Raw genomic sequence first — 21,163 nt, 5'->3', positions numbered from 1 at the left:
AACGTTATCGAGCACCCTCTATGAGCCAGGAACTGTTTAATGTAAGTTCATTTGCTCTTCACAACCACACAGTGAAATGGATACTATTATTATAGGTTGAGGAAATTGAAGCACGGAATAACAGTACAGCTGAATATACACAACTATAGGTTTCCATCAGATCCCTCCTGTGCTCTCTCACTCTCTCCCACTGCTTGGGTTAGAGTATTTGCTTGTCTGTGAAATCAAGCACAGCCCAAGGGCCTCGGGGTCGTTGCCTTCCCGGGACTGGAGGGGGCGCCCCAGAGCGCAGGCGCGGGGCGGGGCGGGGCGGGCGGGCAGAGGGCGGAAGCAGGGATTGGGTGGAAGAGAGCTGAAACCTAATAGCGGAAGTCCCGCCCAGCCCGGGCGAAACTTCCGGCTCCAACGGCTTGGGACTTAATGCTGACGGAGCAGAGCCAGCAGCGCCAGGATGGTGCTGCTGGAAAGTGAGCAGGTATAGCCAGAGCTGGCCGGCTGAGGGACCGATACTGTTTGGGGCTTAGCTCGGGACCTCTGTCTCCTTCTGCGGGAGGGGCTGGGACTTGCGAGGCGGGGGGCGGGGCGTGGGGGTTGGAGTTGCCTAACGGGGCCGGGCTTCTTGTGTTCCAGTTCCTGACGGAGCTGACCAGGCTCTTCCAGAAGTGCCGGTTGTCGGGCAGCGTGTTCATCACCCTGAAGAAGTGTAAGCAGCTGCGGATGCAGCAAGGCCGGAAGGGAGCTGGGAGGCCGAGCGATGCCCCGGCCCGGGTGCCCAGTGACTGGGAGCCACAGGCAGAGTCTGTCTGCCGCGCGTCCCCGCCTTCCCGTACCTTCCTCCACCTGGTACTGACACATTCAGGGCTGAGGGGCCGGAGAGTATTGGGGATTGTGGCTGGTGCGGCCCCCAGCACTTAGCCACCTAAGTCAATTCCGGTTCCAGTGGGCCCCAAGCATGTCAGCTCTCGTATTTTTGTCAAGGATCCCAAACCGCGCCATGATTAGTGAGATTTAGTCTGCTTTGATATTACAGTGTTCCCATCGTGGAAGTGGCAGGTAGGTTCCCAAAGTGTGGGCAAGGCGTCTGTAATAGCAGATAACGTGGTTAACAGAACTAGACCAGTGGAGGTGGATTAGGTATCCTCTTGGAATCGTTCTCCAACTTTTTAACTCTTCGTCTACCTGTTAACCACGTCTGTGGCTGTGTTCACCAGGATGTATTTTTCATGCAGATGATGGTCGAACTAAACCCATTCCAAGAAAGGGTTCTGTGGAGGGCTTTGAGCCCTCAGACAACAAGTGTCTGTTAAGAGCTACTGATGGGAAAAAGAAGATCAGCACTGTGGTGAGTTCGATTCCTAATACTCCTCATTTTGGAGTTTAAAGCCTTGAATTTAACTTGAGGGGTATATCTGAACCAGTTTTTTTTTTTTTTTAAAGTTATTAAATAAAGCCTAGTGTGTAGCTCCCCAGCTGTTTTGGGATCAGGGTCTTCTTTTATTACCTTAGTAATAGAAAACCCAAAAGCAAAATTAAAACGAAGAAGGTAGAAGCCAAACACTTGTTAGAAATACAGTTAACATATTGGTCCTTACTCAGAGTAGCACTGTTAAGGAGCAGTTGGCATATTTGATTCCTTATTCCTTTACTGTGCTGGGCCTTCGGTGAACAGTTTCTTGGTATCAGATGCTTTTACTTTTAAGCTGATTGTTCATTTATCTTTGTGGTTCATGTACCAAACATGTATTATATTAGGCTTTGTATTTGAGAGCATATGATTTAGTCAACAGTCCTAGTATTATTCCCTTTCAAAGTGGAGGTTGAATATGGCAAAACAAGAGACTGCTTGGATTCCAAATGAATACTTTATTTTGCTGGGGCAGAACCAGACCTGCCCTCTAATCACATCAGCATAGGATATTCATGATAATGTATGCCATAATTAGTTGATGTCTCCCATTACCAGTTATCTTGAGAAGACTTTTACAGTAAAGCAAGCTTATGTGGCTTTTAAAAATAAAGTTGGGTGTCATGAAATACGGAAAACTAAGGAGTCTTCAGAGGTAGAATTTCTTTTGTTGTGGTAGCTTGCGTTTTGCTTAAATGGGCCTGAATTAATGGTAGGTTTAAAATAAGATGGGGAGGGAGTAATTTAAAAGTATCTTGCACAAAAGATTAAGTCCTTTGACGTCTCTCAGAACCCTGAGAAAAAGTCAGTGCCATGTGTGTAAGAGATTTCAACAGAGGCAAGAGGCATAGCTTCTTAAGGAGCCCACTTCTGCCTCTTTCCCATCTTGGTACAATTCTCAAAGTGCAGAGCTACTTTGCTTGTTCCTCAGGCGGAGGAAAGTGGAGTAGAAAAATAGCTTTTAGTGTATTTTGACCCCTGCAATTGGGAAGAAATATTTTTAAAGATTAGGGTGTTGTCTTCCCGAGGCTTTTGAGTTGTTATTGGGTGAGGCAGATGATTCCTATGTGGATAACAGGGGTGACCTTTTCCCTATTCTTTTCCAGGTGAGCTCCAAAGAAGTGAATAAGTTTCAGATGGTGAGTGTCTGGTGTTCTCTGTGTCTCGTTTCTCAGGGCAAGAGTCAGCATAATAATTAACACCGGCTTAAGATTGCTATTTAGGTTCACTGCTCTCCTGTGATGTTTTACCAGTAGTTTACAAGTAAAAGCTGCCAGGCTGTGAATTCTACTTTCAACGCTGATATTGTCTTTTTTAGATAGATTTTGTTGTCTTAGGCTTTAGATATGCTCTATGTATAGTATAGCTGAATAAGAAGTTGCCTGTAGTTTTCCATGTTTGCTTAAAAAAAAAGTAAAAAACATGCAACTCTAGTGGGTGTTGCAGAAGCTGCTATAATGTGAGGGTGTTTTCCTTACACCATTTTCCTTAGGATACAAGTATCCCCATGGTATTGTATGCTTTATCAGATAGGCTTTCTGATTTTGGCTACCCTAAATCTATTATGGAAGCACAGCAGATGCTCCACCAATTTGCAACTCTTCCCACTAAGGTCATGCTCTGTGTCTTTTAGGCTTATTCAAACCTATTGAGAGCTAACATGGATGGGCTGAAGAAGAGGGACAAAAAGAGCAAGAGTAAGAAGAGCAAAGCGGCACAGTGAAGGGCACCAGGTTTCCTGCTTTCACCAGTTAACCACTGAATTGCTATTTTTCCTTTGGTTTTTACTTTTGGCCACAAAGCTGGGTTTCTGATTCCTCTACAATAACTGTTTTCATGTGAGATTAGGGTCATTTTTGGATGGAAGAAGGGCTGCAGTGTTTACAGGGTAGTTACAAGAAGCCAGTTTATTTTATATCTGGCTAAGTGGTCTGTGTTGTATGGTTGTATGTTTCTGGATAATAGTTTACAGTCTCTGTAGCCGTCTGTGAAGAGCACTGTATCATTAAACCTGTATTTATCAGTACTGACCATCTTTTATTCCTTTTCCCATCTCATAAAAAGTTTCTGGCAATAGCTCCTTATTCTGGAATGACTGATTATGAATAGGCTTTAGGCCCTGTCTTATGAGTTCCTGGAATTGAAACCTGACAATTTTATAAAAAGTTGTGTTATTTCATGGGTATTTTTCCCAACTTGGCTGTATAATTTTTTTTTTTTTTTTCTTGTGGTACGCGGGCCTCTCACTGTTGTGGCCTCTCCCATTGCGGAGCACAGGCTCCGGACGTGCAGGCCCAGCGGCCATGGCTCACGGGCCCAGCCGCTCCGTGCCATGTGGGATCTTTCCGGACCGGGGCACGAACCCGTGTCCCCTGCGTCGGCAGGCGGACTCGCAACCACTGCGCCACCAGGGAAGCCCCTTGGCTGTATAATTTTATCATCATAGTTCCTTTAGCAAATTTGAATGAGTTCTCATAGCCAAATGAGAGTTTGCTTAACCAAACTAAGGATAAGCCTATTACAAAATCATCAAGAATAAAGATTCCAAGTTAATGATGATATTTGATTTCTTTATGCCCTTTATTTTGGACATTTTCATGTGCTCGGTATATAGGGCTGAGAAGAACAAGGCTGTTTTCTTGTGTTCTAGCTCCACAAAACCTTTAGTGCTAATAGATTTGCAATTAAAAAGCAATAGATATATGAAAACATTTATTATATTCAAAAGATAAATTTATAATATATTACACATGAAAAACCTACAAAGCTCAACTCTGTAGGACAGCTTCTTAGAACATAAAGCTAATTTAAAACAATGAATGTACAACATTTTATAGTATAAGCTCCTGTCTGTTTGAACAATGTAATGATCGTTCGTTCTTTAGGATTAAAATAAGATTCTGTAGTAGTCATCTCTGTAGCTATACAGGAACAGCACAGACACCCTGCAAAAGAAGGGAGAAGACAGGATCAGTATAATGGTAGAGAACAGAGTTGATAAATTATTTTTAGAACACTTAACTGTAGGAGTTTTGTGTAATCAACAACAATATGGAAGGCCAGTCACTAAAAACATTACATAAGTTTTAGAGAAGCTATGACTGGCAAGGGTCCACAGTATAAGGGTCTACACAAGGAGCCCACCATTCACCTCACAGGCTTTGTTGTTTCCTTTTAAGTGGATGATAACATGAACAACTGGCAAGGGGATATAAAACAAAGTAGTCACACTTGTTTTCGTTCATTTAAATGTTCCTAGGAGTTACCTGGGTGATTAAAAATTATAACTGGTGCAGAAAAAGCATTTGAAAAGACTCATACCCATTCATAATTGTAAAAAAATAAAACAGAAAAACACCCTTCAGAAAATGAGTAATTAAAAAAAAATTATAACTGGGATAGCTGCTACTGGGACCACTGCGTTTTGTTATTGACAGGATCATGACTGTGATTCACAGTCCTGATTACCAGTTGCAGTTCCTGTGTAGCAACTTATTAGCCGTCTAACCTCAACATGACAGTAAGGTATTTGTCACTTTAAAACCCCTCCTTGGGAAAAAGACCCCAAAAAACAAAAAAACCCTCTTTGAGTTTAACCCATGTTGAAATCTGCAATGCCTAAGTAATAACTTACTTTTTTTCTACTTTGATGTTATAAATTTCATCACAGACTAATTTGAGGTATCTTTGCTTTGGCAGGCGTGACAGCAGCTGCTTCACAGTTGTGTTAAATGCCTGTTCATCAGCATCCCACTAGGAAAAAAATAGATAAGACTTAACAACAGATACTAGGGTTTATTAAAACTGGTTTTTTCTGGGTCACTGATGAAATGTCAGTGCCATTCCCCCCTTTAAGTGTACTGAAAAGATCAGTTAGAGGGAGAGAGAACTAATGGGGAGACTGCTGGGGTTCTTCCTTTGAAGCATTGAGTTTCTTTACAAGACCAGTTTACTAGATCCTGACTAACAGTGCTGCAGCCCCAGTGTGCTCATGTGACTTTATACCAGTTATTTCTGCCAACTGTTGACTTTCTGTGAAATGGAGATACCACCTCTGATATATACCCATTTGAGTGTCTCATAAAGCAGTAAATTCCCAGTATATGCTTATTTACCAGACAACAGAATACTAGTGGGGAGGGGAAACAGGGAAGGGGGAAGTCAGCTTATAAAAGAAGCTACAAGGATATATTGTACAGCACAGGGAATATAGCCAATATTTTATATAAATGGAGAATAACCTTTAAAAAAAAAACCAAAACGTAGTATGAGATGTTAGCTCTGGGGCAAAGTTCATTTTTCATCTAACTTAATCTGTGACTAAACACTCTGGATAGACAAAAGCATTCTTTGGTATGACGTTGCAAAAATCACCTGTAGTTATTCTTACAGTTGAACATTCTAATAGCAAAGCTAAGTATTTACATTTTTTTAAAGTTCAATTAGGCTATTCGATAATAAGGGTATGTACCTGTTATAAAAAAAAAAAGCATATGAAAAAGGACCTAAATTTAATTTTTATGAAAAGATCTTCCATGTAGTTCTAGTTCTGCAAATGAGCTTCCCTAGTTGGAATGAAGGTTTATAGAAGTGGCATAGTATAGTGGGTAAGAACATAGATTCCACTAGTCTGCCTAAGTTCATATCCTGGCTCTGCAACTTCCTAGTGAGGTGAATTTGAGTAAGATATCTAACCTGTCTGCCTCCCATTCTCCATAAAACGTACAATGATTCCATTTATCTGTAAAATGGGGATCTGTAAGAAGGTAACATATGTATCCCTTGGGGTTGTTGTGATTAAATGAGTTAATATTTGTAAAGTGCTTAGAACAAGGCCTGCCACAGCCTGACACACAGTAAAAGCACTAGGTGTTTGTTAAAATCATCTCTGAAATTTAAAAGAAAGTCACTAGAAAAGTGTGATTCCCTCAAAATTTGATTTAGTAATACATATGTCACATAAAAGGAACAATGTTACCAAATTCCTGGATCTGCCAGAAAAATACCTAATATCACTAAGAAAATAATGCCATTTTCAACTTTCTTTTGGCAAATCATCAGCTTCGGGATTTTAAAGGCCATAATGCAGGAGAGTTCATCTTGCTTACCTCTAATGATAGAAACTGTAAGATTGTTTCTTTGGGTAGATCCACCTGTTGATACACAAAAATGTACATCATGTCAGGGAACCTAGGCAGCACATACTGACTTGTGCCTATGGTGTCACTTTGGATGGAGCAACGTGAAGGGGATGCTCCCGTGCTTGGACAGTGATGCGATCTCAGCACTGGTGAGCTAATACTCCCAGGCCCCACACATCACACCCCAAAGGTTTGACACTGCTATCTGCAGAGGCCTGAAACATTTAGAAAAATGATGATTTTCGGGTTCAGTCCCCTTCCCCCCAATCTTTCAGAGGAAGAAACTAGGAGAAACGGGCCTGCACCCCAATGCTGCTAACACTGAGCAAAAAAAAAAAGCCCTGACCTCCGAGGAAACTACTTTGACAGCATGGACAAAAGCCATCCTCAGAAAGTTATAGAAAGTGACTTACAGCCAAAATCTCAATTTCACTGCTTTTCTGATGCAAGTTAGCAAGGGAGGTCTGAAGTCGGGTTTGTACCTAAGAAGAGAGCATGTTAGAATTCAGAACCTGTCAAACCAAGCCATCTTTCTTGCCATTTCATTTCTTATTCTAGGAAACAATCACAGGTGACAAACCCAAGCCTAGAAGGGATCCCAAATATTATATAAGGACTTGCTCTTAATCCACCTCAGTAAGATGAGTGTCTAGCCTATTATAATCTCAGGGGAAATGAGATTTTTATAGCCTATCTTGATCATTTGTTTACTAATCCATCTAGCTGCTTATTTCTTTATAATTTTGAAATGAACCTAATAAAAGCTCAGTACTGTAAAATAGTGCATGTGGAAGCGGGGAGATTTTAGTATTAAGCTAAGTTTAGAAAAAAGGGACAGTGACAGCAATGAGAACATGGAACTGAAATATGGCAGAAAGATACGAAAAACAAGTTTCTACCCAACATCCTGAGAAACAGCCAGGAAAGCTCACAAAATGAGGTAACTCGATCTTCTGTATTTCAATCTAATTACATTCCTAAATAATGACTGCTCTCAAACCTTCTTCCCAAATGAGGCCAGTGTCCCACCTGTGCTCATTAGCCTTGTCCTGCACTTCCCTTCCCACTGTCCCTCCCATTTGGAACACTCTCATCTTCCCTCTCTGCCTATTTAAATCCTTCAGGGATCACCTCCACGAAGCCTGTCTTGATCATCCGTGCAGACACTGATCTTCGTCTCTCCCGCATGTCTGTAGCACACTCTAACACTCATTCAGTGTACTTATTAATTCAGCATCCTATTACTGATCTCCTTCTATTTTCCAACTATATAATGCATATGCTTCGGAGGTTATAAACTCTTCAAGGACTGGGGCCCCGTCACGTCTTTTCTATTTTACCTGGCACTTAGCACAGAATCAGGCAAAGAGCAGATATCAAAAACATGTATGCAGTGAGAAACCTGCCCCAAGTCTTGCAGTAGATCTCTTCTGCTTTGTTATTTACAACAAAACCAAACAAACCCCATCTGCTGTTAGAGCCGGATCAGAAAGTTTTTGTTTGGATCCAGTAATTCTGACAACAGCTGCATCTAGGTGCCCACAGTGTACACTGACGCCTCTTGGAGGACAAATGGGGCAGAATCCTGGCACCAGAGATGCTCTGTGTTGATGGAATTTTCAGAAGTCACCAAGTTCAGGAAGGGGAAAGAAAAACATTTCCAGGAAACTGTTTCTTTTCCTCTCCTGTTCTCTTCCTCCTTTGTAGCTCACAGAAAGCCAAGGAAACTCTGACCACATACCTGAGTTTCATACCTCCTCCTAGTGCTGGCTGACAGCTTCTCTGGGGCTACCACGCTCACAATGGGAAAAACTGTTGCTCCATGGATTTCAAACAAACCTGAAACAGACAGTTTTAGCCGTTATGGCCTCATCTGGTCCCACTTTCTATAACACACCACAGAGATGGCGGAGACGATTAGAATCCACTCGGGAGTGATTCTATGGACTGGACTGTGTCTGAGCTTTGTGTTCTATCTCTGCAACTGCCTGCACTTGACCGGAAGGAGTCCAGAACCCCACCCAACCCCCAGCAGTTCTGACACTTCTGTCAAGATCACCAGCCTTCTTTCCTCAGGTGGGAGGTGACAAAGGCATAGAGAGGCAGTATGAGCCAAACCTCATGAACCTAAGAAAAAAATCAAACAGTATTTCCCAAACTCTAATACTTCTTTAAATTCCTCAAAGCATTTGAAATCTGATGGTGGCACAAAATCTGCTAACAAATGAACCCAGAAGACCCAATTCTGTTAAAAGCCAAGTATGTCTTCTCGTGGACTTCACTGGGACATTTTTCAGTCAGGCTGACAGATGTGGTGAAACTAAAGGCGTAACTATCACCACTGTTCCCTCTTGGCTTTCATGAAAACAAATGTATATGGTGTCTTTCTCCAAGGCATTTCAAAATGCTTTTCTTCAATCTTCCATATGGGGAAAACGTATCTACATTTGACCTATATAATAAACTGAATCAAAGGAAGATTAAACCACTTGTAAAAATAAGACAGAGATATATCAGGACCAAAAGAGTCACCAAACTCCCAGTGGTTTTATCATTTTCTAGAATGTGGGTTTCAAAGGGATAAATTCCATTTGGTATAACTGTGTATATGTTACTTTAAGAGTATATTTCTGATGCAGTGAGTTAGCCACAGTCATAAGTATTTAGAGCAAACACATACACACATACATACACACACACACACACACACACACACACACACACACACACAAGCATTATTATGTTTAGGTTACAATTAGTAATTATACCTGAAGCATTAGAAAATGACCCCTTCAGATTTTGTACTGCAAGATTATCGGAAGCTTCTCTAAAAACAAGCAAACAAAAACAGTTAGAATAAACAGTCATTAAGACAAAATGCAGATAATTTACAGTGAGCTATACTTGGAGGCTTTTTTCTATTAAATATAAAAATATTTAATAAATATTGGTTATTAGTGGAGGAAAAACAAAAAGAAAAAAATTTGCACTTAATTATGCTTTTGGTTAAGAGCAAATAAAAATTATCAAGGCTGTCACTTCAAATTAACATTCTAGAGACAACATTCTGATTTATTCAGCTGGGTGTGAAGTACTGGCTCAACATAAGAAGCTAATTTCAATGAAATATAATGGGTGTTCTTTCTGCTCCCCTCACAATACAAGGAAACATTAGCAATGCCCCGCCTTCATTATGGCAGCAACCTTGGTGATCACCCACAGGAGAACATTTAGTAAATGAGATTCTTTCAAAAGCTGTTGAATGGATGTTCTTTCAAAGACTGAATTAATTTATAGCCTTTGAGAGACATAATAGCACTCTATCTTGGGAAAACAGGGAAATAAACATTCACATGGAGGAAAGATTTTAAACCTTTCCCTGCTAAAACTAAATCCCATCTGGCCTGTTAAGCGTCTTAATGATGTTTGCCTGTACTAGTACTAATAGTCACTATTAATTAGTTGACTATTTTTTGTTTTTCCTTCTAAACCTCTGCCTTTGATTTGGATTCTTAATCCTAATACCTAGTGACTTCAAGAACATTATATTCTCTTAGAAAAAGCCTGATGGTGAATGTAGTCAAGCTAGGTGCATACGGGCAGGGTCGGGGCCGGGGACGGAGAAGCAAGCAGGAACATTTATTTTATATAAGCCAGGATTTCTCTGTCTTGGCACTATTGACATTTTGGGCCAGGTAACTGTTTGTTGGGGTCGGGGTGGGGGGTCAGTCCTCTGCACTACAGGATGTTTAACAGCATCCCTGGTCCCTGCTAGATAGCAGCAGCACCTCCCGTTTAACAACCAAAAATGCTGTCTCCAAACAGGGCCAAATGTCCTCTGAGGGGCAAAACTCCTGCTGGTTGAGAATCACGGATATAAGCCAAAAAAAGTAGAGTACTGTATTTTCTGATTATGAGCATAAATACAGGAGTTACAAATATATAGAAAAGCTTAAGGGAAATTAAGATCCCTTGTAATCCCACTAACCAGAAATAACTATAAAAATTTGGTCCATCATTGCACACATTCTTCTATGTATGGGCTATATATTTTGGTTGAAACAAAAATGGGATATCATACATCTTATTTGTGGACACCCTTCCTTGTAATAGACTTAGCTTTACCATAATATTTTTAAAGGCTGCACAGTATTTCACTGTATTTACTGTAATTGGAACAGTTTTCTATAATATTATGATATTATAAGTGAGATTCTCAAAATGTGGTCCAGAGACCCCTGGAAGCCCCTGAGATCCTTTCACAGGGTATCTGCAATGTCAAAACTATTTTCACAATAATCCTAAAATGTTAACTATCCTTTTTATTCTTATCCTCTTATTAATGTGTGATGGACTTTTCCAGAGACTACAGGATGTGTGATATCACAACAGACTGAATGCAGAAACAGACAAGACAATATAGTTTCTTCTACTAAAGCATTAGAGATTACAAAAATGTACAACAGTGTATTAACAATATCTGCAAAAATGTGAAACAATGCCATTCTTTCTTACTACATTTATTTTGTTTTGGAAAAGTTATTTTTTTTATTTTTAAATAAATTTATTTGTTTTATTTTTGGCTGTATTGGGTCTTCGCCGCCGCACGCAGGCTCCCTCCAGTTGCGGCGAGTGGGGTCCACTCCTCGTTGTGGTGTGCGGGCCCCTCACCGCGGTGGCCTCTCTCCTTGTGGAGCACAGGCTCCAGGCACGCGGACCCCAGCAGCTGCGGCACGCGGGCTCAGTAGTCGTGGCTCACGGGCTCTAGAGCACAGGCTCACTAGTCGTGGCGCACGGGCTCAGCTGCTCCGCGGCACGCGGGATCCTTCCAGACCAGGGATCAAACCTGTGTCCCCTGCCTTGGCAGGCGGACTCCCAACCACTGTGCCACCAGGGAAGCCCGGAAAATAGTTATTTTCCATTAAAAAATGTTATGTAGGTTTGCATGTAATGAGTTTGTTATTTAAAATAAGTATTTTTTAAATGTTTACATTTTAATTTCTAACATAGAAATTATTGATAGATATAATCCACATAAACAAAGCTCTTTGGGGTCCTCAAATAATTTTTAAGGGTATAAAGGGGTTCTGAAACCAAAAAGTTTGAGAACTGCTATTATAAACAGTGCCTTGATAGACATCTTTGTACATATCCCTATGGAATAATTTTACTATAAATTCCTAAGGTGGAATTGCTGGGTCAATTTTTTTTTTTTTAAGTTTTAGCTTTTTAACTTTGTTAAATTCCTATCCAGAGAGTTGAACCAATTTGCATTCCTATGATGAGTATGTGAGATCTTTTCCTAGAATATTATAATCTCCCAGAATATTAGATCTTTCAAAACCACTGACAAAACACTACTGAAATTCACTGATTAACAGACCAAATAAGGTAATGGCAGATAGATTTTGGTTCCTTAGGCTTTTCAAAATGATAAAATTTTTTCTGACATGTTATGAAGGACAAACGTTGAAAGTCAGTTATGACTAGTCTTACGTAGGGAGTCATATACTTAAACTGCTGAGTTACTCAGAAGCAATAGAATGGTTCAATGTAAGTTAACCTGACTCATCTTTATTTCCCAAAAGGATCAAACTGACTTTTAAAATAAATGTATGGTAATTCTAGATAGGCAGTTGCAGCTGGTTTTCTGGGCTTTTGTTTACTAAGTTACCTGATAGTCCTTTCATCACTGACTTTAGTCCTCAGTTTCTGTACAACATGGTCCACGAGATCAGACTCCAGCACACGTTTCTCTGTTTGCCTTTCCTTCTCAAAAGACTTAACCTTAAAAAGAATGAAACAGATCCATCATTTCTGAAGCCAACAGGCTGAAGAGTACTATAGTAAGTCTACTAAGTCAACAGTTTAGGTTGATGGCTCTTAACCAGGGGTGATTTTGCTCCCCACAGGACATCTGGCAATGATTAGAGACACCTGTGGTTGTGACAGCTGAGGGGGGCGCTACTGGCATCTAGTGGGTAGACGCTAGGGATGCTGCTAAACGTCCTACAACACACGAGACAGCAGCCCCACAAAGAAGTATCTAGCCCCAAATGTCAAAATGCGGCTGCTGAGAAACCCTGGTCTAGATCAGAATAGATTATAGATGACAGAATAAAAAAAAAAAAAAGGCCAAGACAAACCAGCTCCTATTTCATTTGATTCTTTCACATATTTTCCCTCTTAAACATCTCGGGTCAGTCACCAAGGTTTCTACAACTCCTTGCTCCCTCCTTTCCAAACCCTAGTCCAGTCATCCGACTTTTACAGTGCCTATCTTTTCTTCTTCACTCCCATGGCCAACACCCTGCCTTGGCTTGGGATAGCCTGATATTCTGCCCTCAGCTACTGCATCTCCAAGTATCCCTCACTCCATTCCATGCTACATATCCCTGCAGATGAATTTTTCTCATATACACCCTGATGTCCCCTTCTGTCCAAAAACATACCCTGGCTCCCCCCTAACTGCTAAAACAAGTCCAAATTCCTTGGTTGGGCATTCTGGCTCTCCTTGATCTAGCTAGAACCATTCTCTCCTGCTGAAGTACCCTTCTCCACAATCCTGCTTTACCCCAAATGGACTAATCAGGGTAATACCAGAAGAGTTCTCTGCTGGCCTGCCTCTATCTTTGGGACAATTTTACTGAAAGAACTACATTACCATTGCTATTCCTTTGCTTAAAAGGCCTTTTTAGCATGTACCTATATCCTGCCCATCCATGAGGGTCCAGCATTAATCCCACCTCCATTCTGAAGACTTCCCTGCTACCTCTGTAGTAACGTCTCAGGCTGATGAAACCTCAGAGAACTTTCTTGTTGGACTCCCATGGCATTGAGCATTTTCGAGCTCACAATCGTGCATGAATGTCTTCTGTTCCCTGCTGGATTACAGGAGCCTTGACAGCAGGACCTGTGGCTTAAATGTCCCTGCATCCATCGTGGCCCTAAATTCAATCCCTCCTATACTGTGAATGCTTAATAATGCACTTGCTAAGTGGGTGAATGAAGTGATGTCTTGCTCTTCAAATATGAAGATGATGCTATTGACCCACCATTAACAGAGGCAGAAGAGTCAACAGAGCTGGATGGGCTGGAACAATGTACTAAAATGAACAACATCACATTTAACAGCAATAAATATGAAGTCCTGTCATCAAGCCTCATTGTAGAAGGCTGGTCAGACATGGTGAGGACTGTGAAAAGGCCAGTGGGTTTCAGTTGATGATAAATTCAGGATGAGCCAAAAGAACTGCATGGTTGCTAAAGTTAGTTCACTTGTAGGCTGTATTAGGAGAAATATGTTATCTAGATTGAGAGAGGTCACAGACCCTCCTCATTTAGTCAGAACATGCTTAGAGCGCTCTGTAGAATTCTAGTATGACATTTAAGGACAGACATTGACAAAGTTAAGTGTGTCTAGAGGAGGTTAACTAGGAGGGTCAAGGATTTGGAAATCACATTATGAGGAATGGCTTAAGTAACTGGAATGTTTAAACCAGAAAAGAGGACACTTAAAGTGGCATGGCAGTGGTCTCCTAAAATTTATGTGATGGTAGTAAGAGAAGGAGGAAGAATTAGACTTGTTATATTGACCATTCTGGAGGGCAGAACTAGGACCAGTGAATGTAAATTTGGGGAAGCAGATTCTGATTCAAGTTTTTAAAATTTGCTAATCATTATAGCAGTGGGTTACGATGCTGGAATTATCCAGCAGAGGCTAGACGATCATCTTTTGGTAATATTACAGGAACAATCAGTGCTCTGGAAGGGGCTTGATCGGTAGGACTTAGGGTCATTTATGATTTTGTGACTAACAAGCAGACTAGTAGTGAGGACTTACAAATCTTCCCATGAAGAAGTACAACTAGATAATAACAATAACAACTGCCTTTCTACCTTAAACAACTAGAAAACCAGACAAAATATATAAACAATGTTTTTCAGACATTGGACAACAACCAGTGGAGGGCTGTTATCCCGAGAGGAGGGAAACAAACAAAGTGAGTCTACAAGTGTCCCAGATTACCGTGCTGAGGAAGTCTGCAGATGGCAGGCCAGGGAGGAGGAAGCTCAACAGAGGCCAGGAGTCTTGTCGAGCTGGGGAGACTGCAGTTTAGGGAGGCCACGATGGCTAGAAACTGTGGGGCAGAGGACTGAAGAGGAGGGAGCTACACACAGAGAAAGAAAGATTTCTGAAGCTCTGCAGAGAAGTCCACTCACATCTTTGAAACAGAAGTGATCTGTGCATGGGTGAGAGGGAACTATCCAAGGCTGGGGAAACAACCAGCGGACATGAGTAGGCATAATAATTTCTGAGATCCACAGGGCCAGGAATAGTTCTTGTTCTTACCAGAGTAGAGAGACCTCATGACACGTGGGGCCTCAGGCAGAATCCTCCAGAGGGCACTGCCTTTGGAGTGGGGCTAAATTAGACCTAGACTAAAGGCTGCCCGGGCCCTGCCCTAACAAAACGTAAAGTCAAGCCTAGTCAACAGAATCCAAGGATCTCAACTACATCCCAGAACAGAGTCCAGCAGTATTTACAGGAACATAAGAAAATCCAGCACCAAAAAATGTAAAATTCATAATGTCCAACAACCAACCAAAAATGACTGGGCATACAAAGTAGAAGGAAAATACAACTCATAACCAGGAGAAACATCAATAGACAGAAACAGACCAGAAATGTCAAGATGATGGAATTAAAAATGACCATTATAAATCTTATAAAGAATATAAAGGAAACAAGAACCATGATGAGGAGAGAAATGGAAGACATTAAAAAAAAAAGACACAAATGTAACTTGTACAGATGAAAAAACTACAATATCTGAAACAAGAAATGCACTGTATGGGATTAATAGCAGATAAGATATTGCAGAAAACATGTGAATGATCCAGAATAAAGCATAGAGAGCGAGAAAAAACAAACAAAACCCACCAAAAACAGAGCCTCAGTGAGGGGCAAGAGCAAATGATTAACATACTGTAATCAGAGTCCCCGAAGGGAAAGGGACAGAACAATATTTGAAGAAATAATGTCTGAAAAGTTTCCAAATTTGATGAAAACTACAAATTTACAGTTCAAATCTACAGTTCTAATACCAAGTATTAGAACATAAAGAGTATCACACTGAGGCACGTCATATTCAAACTGCAGTAAACCAGTGACAAAAGAAAATCTTACAAGGTGCCAGAAAATAAAAAGAAACATTGTATACAGAGGATCAAAGCAGACTTTAAACAGAAACTATCAGGTCAGAAAACAATAAAACCTGTGTTCAAAGTGCAAAAAGAAACAAATGTAAATTGTGAACTCTATACACAGAAAAATTACCTCTCAAAAATGAAGGTAAAATGAAGACTTTCTCAGACCAGTAACAGTTGAGAGAATTCATTACCATCACTAATCAGAAATATTAGGAAATTCTTCAGGCATAAAGAAAATGAAATCAGAATGATATCTGGCTGAACACAAAGGAATAAACAGTTCTAGAAATGGTAAATATAAAGGACATTCCTCCCTTCTTTTAAAACCTCTTTAAAAGATAACTGACTAATTAAAAGCAGAATACTTACAATGTACTATGAAGTTAATAACATATGTAGAAAAATATTGGCAACAATAGCACAAAGGATGATAGAGGGGAAATGGAAATATTGTTTTAAGGTTCTTACAACAATATATGAAGGCATATAATATTTTTGAAGGTAGAATGTAATATGTTAAAGACATATACTATAAACTCTAGAGAAGTTTCTAAAAAGAATCCCACCAAAAATAAGAGTTATAGTTAGTAAACCAATAGTAGAGATAAAATGGAATAAACGCTATTCAATCTAAAAAGAAGGCATGAAAAGAAAAAAATGGAAAAAAAGAACAGTTGGAACAAACAGTAAACAAATAGTAAAATGGTAGATTTAAACCCAACCATTTCAATAACTGCACCTCATATTAATGGTGTAACCACTTCAATTAAAAGGCAGGGATTGTCAGAGTGGATACAAAGCAAACTTCAGTTAGGGACTGTCTCTAAATCCAAATTTAGCAGATTGAAGAAAAAAAAAACAATGGAAATCAATAAAATAGGAAACGAATGAACAAAAAATAGAGAAAAATCAATGACATCAAAAGCTAGTTTTCTGAAAAGACAAAATTGATAAATCTCTAGCCAGAGTGATCAGGGGAGAAAAAGGGAAGACATAAATTACCAATATCAGGAATGAAAGAGGGGATATCACTATAGATCCTACAGATAGTGAAAGGGAATATCTGAAAACTTAGGTGAAATGGAAACATTCTGAGAAAGATACAAACTACCAAAACTCATTTAAGGAGAAAGAGGCAATCTGATAGCTCTTTATCTAGGCCCCTGTGGTTTTACCAAATATTTGAGGAACTCTACCAAAGATTTGAGGATGAAATAATACCGATTCTACACAAAGTTATCCAGAGAACAGAAGATCCTACTAATTTATGAAGCCAACATCACTCTGCTATAAAAACCAGACAAAGATGTTATTGGAGAAAAACAAGGGGAAAATATGTTGATTTTTTTCCCTTTAAAAATAGAAATAAAGGTTATGAGGTGATATATTTATGAACATTTTTATTTATTTATTTTTGGTTGGGTATATATTTTTTTAACATCTTTATTGGAGTATAATTGCTTTACAATGGTGTGTTAGTTTCTGCTGTACAACAAAGTGAATCAGCTATATGTATACATATATCCCCATATCCCCTCCCTTTTGCATCTCCCTCCCACCCTCCCTATCCCACCCCTCTAGGTGGTCGCAAAGCACTGAGCTGACCTCCCTGTGCGACGCGGCTGCTTCCCACTAGCTTTCTGTTTTACATTTGATAGTGTATATATGTCAGTGCTACTCTCTCATTTCGTCCCAGCTTACCCTTCCCCCTCCCTGTGTCCTCAAGTCCATTCTCTACGTCTGCGTCTTTATTCCTGTCCTGCCCCTAGATTCGTCAGAGCCTCTTTTTTTTTTTTCTTAGATTCCATATATATGTGTTAGCACACGGTATCTGTTTTTCTCTTTCTGACTTACTTTCCTCTGTATGACAGACTCTAGGTCCATCCACCTCACTACAAATAACTCAATTTCGTTTCTTTTTATGGCTGAGTAATATTCCATTGTATATATGTGCCACATCTTTTTTATCCGTTCATCTGTCAATGGACACTTAGGTTGTTTCCATGTCCTGGCTATTGTAAATAGTGCTGCAATGAACATTGGGGTACATGACTCTTTTTGAATTATGGTTTTCTCAGGGTATATGCCCAGTAGTGGGATGAGCATTTTTAGTTAAATACAACATAGTAGAATTGGTTAGGAAGTAGCCAGAGGATATGCCAACCAGCAGGTATCAGCTATAGTTATTATTTTCTTAGATGGTCAAAGGGAACAAGGGGAAAAAAGTAGGGAAAAAAACTAGCCATAGTGTTTCAATTTTTATATTTTTTTGAGTTCAAAGAAAAGTGTTTAGATTCAGATTCTCTCTTCCTTATTTTATACACTTTCTCCAAAAACAGGCCTAGCAATTCAAAAGGAGAATGAAATAATGTATTTCCACCCCACAACTAAGGGCAGGACCTCAGTGGGAAGGTTGGGTGCTCCACGGTTAATACTGTTTGGGAAATCTGACTGTTGAATTGTGAAAGATTTCCTCTGGTCTTTACCTTGACATGGTTTCCTTCTTTATCGGAGACAAGGGCCACATAGGTGATTTCATGATGTCTGCAGTACTCTTGTAACTCCTCTTGGGACTGAAACAAATAAGCACAGAGCAGCTGGAACAGCTTCAAGTAATTAACGAGAATGAAAACACTGTGTTCAGTGGATTCTCAAAGTGAATAACTAAACATGCTGATTTCAGGGTTTATATAAATATTTAAATATTAAGCAAGAAGAGTACAGAATTCAAAGGAGGAATAAGACTTCCTTTGCTTTCCTTGCTTTCACTATTGTTCTAAGGGGCCATGCGATTCAATGTGGTCAGGACACAGTAAGAGGTTTTCAGAAGCTTCACATCTTGATAGAAGGTGCCAAAAATTACACACACGCACACACACACACACACACACATGCAGAGTGAAAAGGCCTTTGGGGAAAGCAAAGGCAACAAAAGAAACAGTAGAAGGTGAAAAGCAGAACTGAAGCATAAAGCAAAGAAGCATCAGAGCAGAGAAGCCTGCAGGGGATGCCCCTGTGCAGGGCTGAAGTCACCGTTACTGAACTTATAATTTTACTTTAGGACAGAACACTTCTCTAACAATTTACGAAACAAGTAAACAAATGGCACAGGACACTGTTTTGTCAAATGACTACAATTTATTGCTCAGCATACTTCTGATATCAATTTCTACGTAACACACACAAAAATGGACAGCAGCAGCTCTTGGCAGGTAATGTGGAAGAAGCAGGTGGGAGGGTGGGGTTCTGTTTCCCTGGGCATCTCTTCACTCTCTGGGGCACCACGAGTGTGGCTGAACGTGTGTACAACTCGGGGGACCACCTGGAAGTGCAGCCCCTTCTGTGATCTGCTTGTACAGAAGTTAGTTGTCGAAAGGCCCCCCTTTCTAAAGGGTAGGCAGGTGCTCAGTGGTGCCATTTTCCTCACTCTGGGTGTGGAACCCAGAGCAAGTGTTAGGCCTGCTGTGGGAGGTCTGAAGATATAAAGCTACAAACACACTAAACACAGAATGCCTTTGGGAAGTGTGCTAGGCTGGATAATGGCCCCATAAAGATGTCCCCATCCTAATCCCTGGGAACCTGTGACTATGTTACCTTATATGGTAAAAGGGACTTTGCAGATTGAATAAAGTTAAAGACCTTGAGATGGGGAGATTATCCTGGGTTATCTGGATGAGCCCAGTATAATCACAAGGGTCCTGGTAAAAGGGAGACAGGAGGATCAGTTAGAGATGGAAGGACAGAAGCATAGCGTAGAGAGGAAAGAAGATGCTACCCTGCTGAGTTTGAAGATGGAGGAAGGGGCCATGAGCAGGAATGCAGGAGGCTTCTAGGAGCTGGAAAAGGCAAGGAAGTGGATTCTGCTCCTAATGTCTTCAGGAGGAACCAGCCTTATCAGACTCCTTGATTTTAACCCAGTGAAACTGATTTCAGCCTTCTGAATTCCAGAAACGTAAGATAATAAATAAGTGTTGTTTTAGACCACTAAGTTTATGGTAATTTGTTACGGCAACAATCAGAAACTCATAGAGGAAGCAACTGAATCCACAGAGATGAAGAGTTTGGCAGAAACTAAAGCCGTAGAGGATGATTTGCTATTGAAGCCACGACTCTGTGCACTCCACTCACAGGTGCTTTTTGTCTCATTACCTGTGACCAGTCATACATGATTTCTGCTGTGATTCCCGCTGACCAGAGTTTCTGGGTTAGGTTGATGGCCCTGGACATGGACATCTGGCCAACACTTACAACGAGGAGGTCACAAGAGCTTACTGTAACCTGTATCAGAAACAGAGTGATTACATTTAGAGGAGGGAGACTGTGGGCATATATGTGAGGCCAAGGAGGCAGCGCTCATGTGAAAACAGGCATCTTAAAATTGTGTACAGTGACATAAATGCAAAAGTCTTCGCTTCAAATGACATGGTTAAAAAAAAAGACACAGTCAAAAAACTTTTATATTAGTCTTTTAAGATAGAGTAGTTGAAATTATTTCTAAGTCATCAGAAAGACATTCTTTTTCTCTGGGAAAACTAATCTTGCCTGAAACATAGGGAAAAAACCATTTCTAGCTTTGTAGAGTACAGCAGTATTTATGAACAAAGGGCTTTGATGTGAGTCTGCTAACAAGTGTAATATCTCACATTTACATAGCATATTACAGAGGAGGAGAGTAAGGCTAGTGGACTAAGGTCCCCCAGCTAAAAGCAGAGGCTAAGTACTCACACCAAGACTTAGGCTTGTCTCTCACGCACGGCAAAGGTAATCTCCCAAAACCTCAGTCTATAGCTACCACATCTGAGGCTCCATGTGTATGACTACAAAATGAAAGACATCTCAAAGCATACTGGGAAGCAAAGTTGGAACTTACAGGTTCTTCCATGTTGAGGACAGCAGCAGTTATCTTGTCTATGGCTATGCTGACCCCAATAGCAGTAGGAACCGGCCCCAGAGCCTGTGGTCCTCTAAACAGGGGAATCTGTGGAGAGAGACACACAGCTCTGCTTATGAAATGGAGACGAAAGTGTGATTATAGGAAAAGCAATGATTTGCACTCTAACAGCAACTTATCAAAGGGTTCAACAAAATAAAGTGTGTGTGTGTGTGTGTGTGTGTGTGTGTGTAGCAAGAGAGAAGAGCAAGCACACATGTCACTTCGTGAATGTTGATGAATGTTGCATCTAGCTCTGCACTGTTCAATCTGGCAGCCACTAACCACATGGGGCTTGAGCATTTGAAATGTCTAATCTGAATTCACATGTGCTGTATATATAAAACACACTGGTTGCAAAGACTCAGAATGGAAAAGAATGTAAATTAGCTCCTTAATAATTTTTAAATGTTTGATTATACATTGAAATAGTATTCCGGGTATACTGGGTTAAATAAATGCTAATTATAAAGA

General features: G+C 40.5%; 2 protein-coding genes across 3 annotated transcripts in view; one reads left to right on the top strand and one right to left on the bottom strand.

Moving 5' to 3' along the window:
* The first annotated feature begins 377 nt into the window (after positions 1-377).
* On the top strand, positions 378-3,481 carry SRP14 (signal recognition particle 14). Its single transcript, XM_060147050.1, has 5 exons — positions 378-475; positions 631-703; positions 1,230-1,342; positions 2,512-2,544; positions 3,039-3,481. Exons 1-5 carry the CDS (start codon positions 452-454, stop codon positions 3,126-3,128), a joined length of 333 nt encoding a protein of 110 aa, XP_060003033.1. The 5' UTR covers positions 378-451; the 3' UTR covers positions 3,129-3,481.
* Positions 3,482-4,104: 623 nt separating this feature from the next.
* The window catches only part of EIF2AK4 (eukaryotic translation initiation factor 2 alpha kinase 4), a 113,481-nt gene continuing 96,422 nt past the window's right edge, over positions 4,105-21,163 (bottom strand). For both annotated transcript variants that reach the window (XM_060147043.1, XM_060147045.1), the window contains 10 exons: positions 20,630-20,737; positions 19,909-20,037; positions 18,246-18,332; positions 12,221-12,333; positions 9,315-9,373; positions 8,288-8,385; positions 6,960-7,028; positions 6,514-6,558; positions 5,040-5,158; positions 4,105-4,350 (listed from right to left, as the gene is read on the bottom strand). In XM_060147043.1, coding sequence (XP_060003026.1) covers positions 4,293-4,350; positions 5,040-5,158; positions 6,514-6,558; positions 6,960-7,028; positions 8,288-8,385; positions 9,315-9,373; positions 12,221-12,333; positions 18,246-18,332; positions 19,909-20,037; positions 20,630-20,737 — 885 coding nt within the window. In that variant the 3' untranslated portion in view covers positions 4,105-4,292. The remainder of the gene's footprint in view (positions 4,351-5,039; positions 5,159-6,513; positions 6,559-6,959; positions 7,029-8,287; positions 8,386-9,314; positions 9,374-12,220; positions 12,334-18,245; positions 18,333-19,908; positions 20,038-20,629; positions 20,738-21,163) is intronic.

This window comes from Lagenorhynchus albirostris, chromosome 1 (assembly GCF_949774975.1).
Source record: "Lagenorhynchus albirostris chromosome 1, mLagAlb1.1, whole genome shotgun sequence".
Taxonomy (NCBI): domain Eukaryota; kingdom Metazoa; phylum Chordata; class Mammalia; order Artiodactyla; family Delphinidae; genus Lagenorhynchus; species Lagenorhynchus albirostris.
This window is presented reverse-complemented; position numbering and strand designations above follow the sequence as displayed.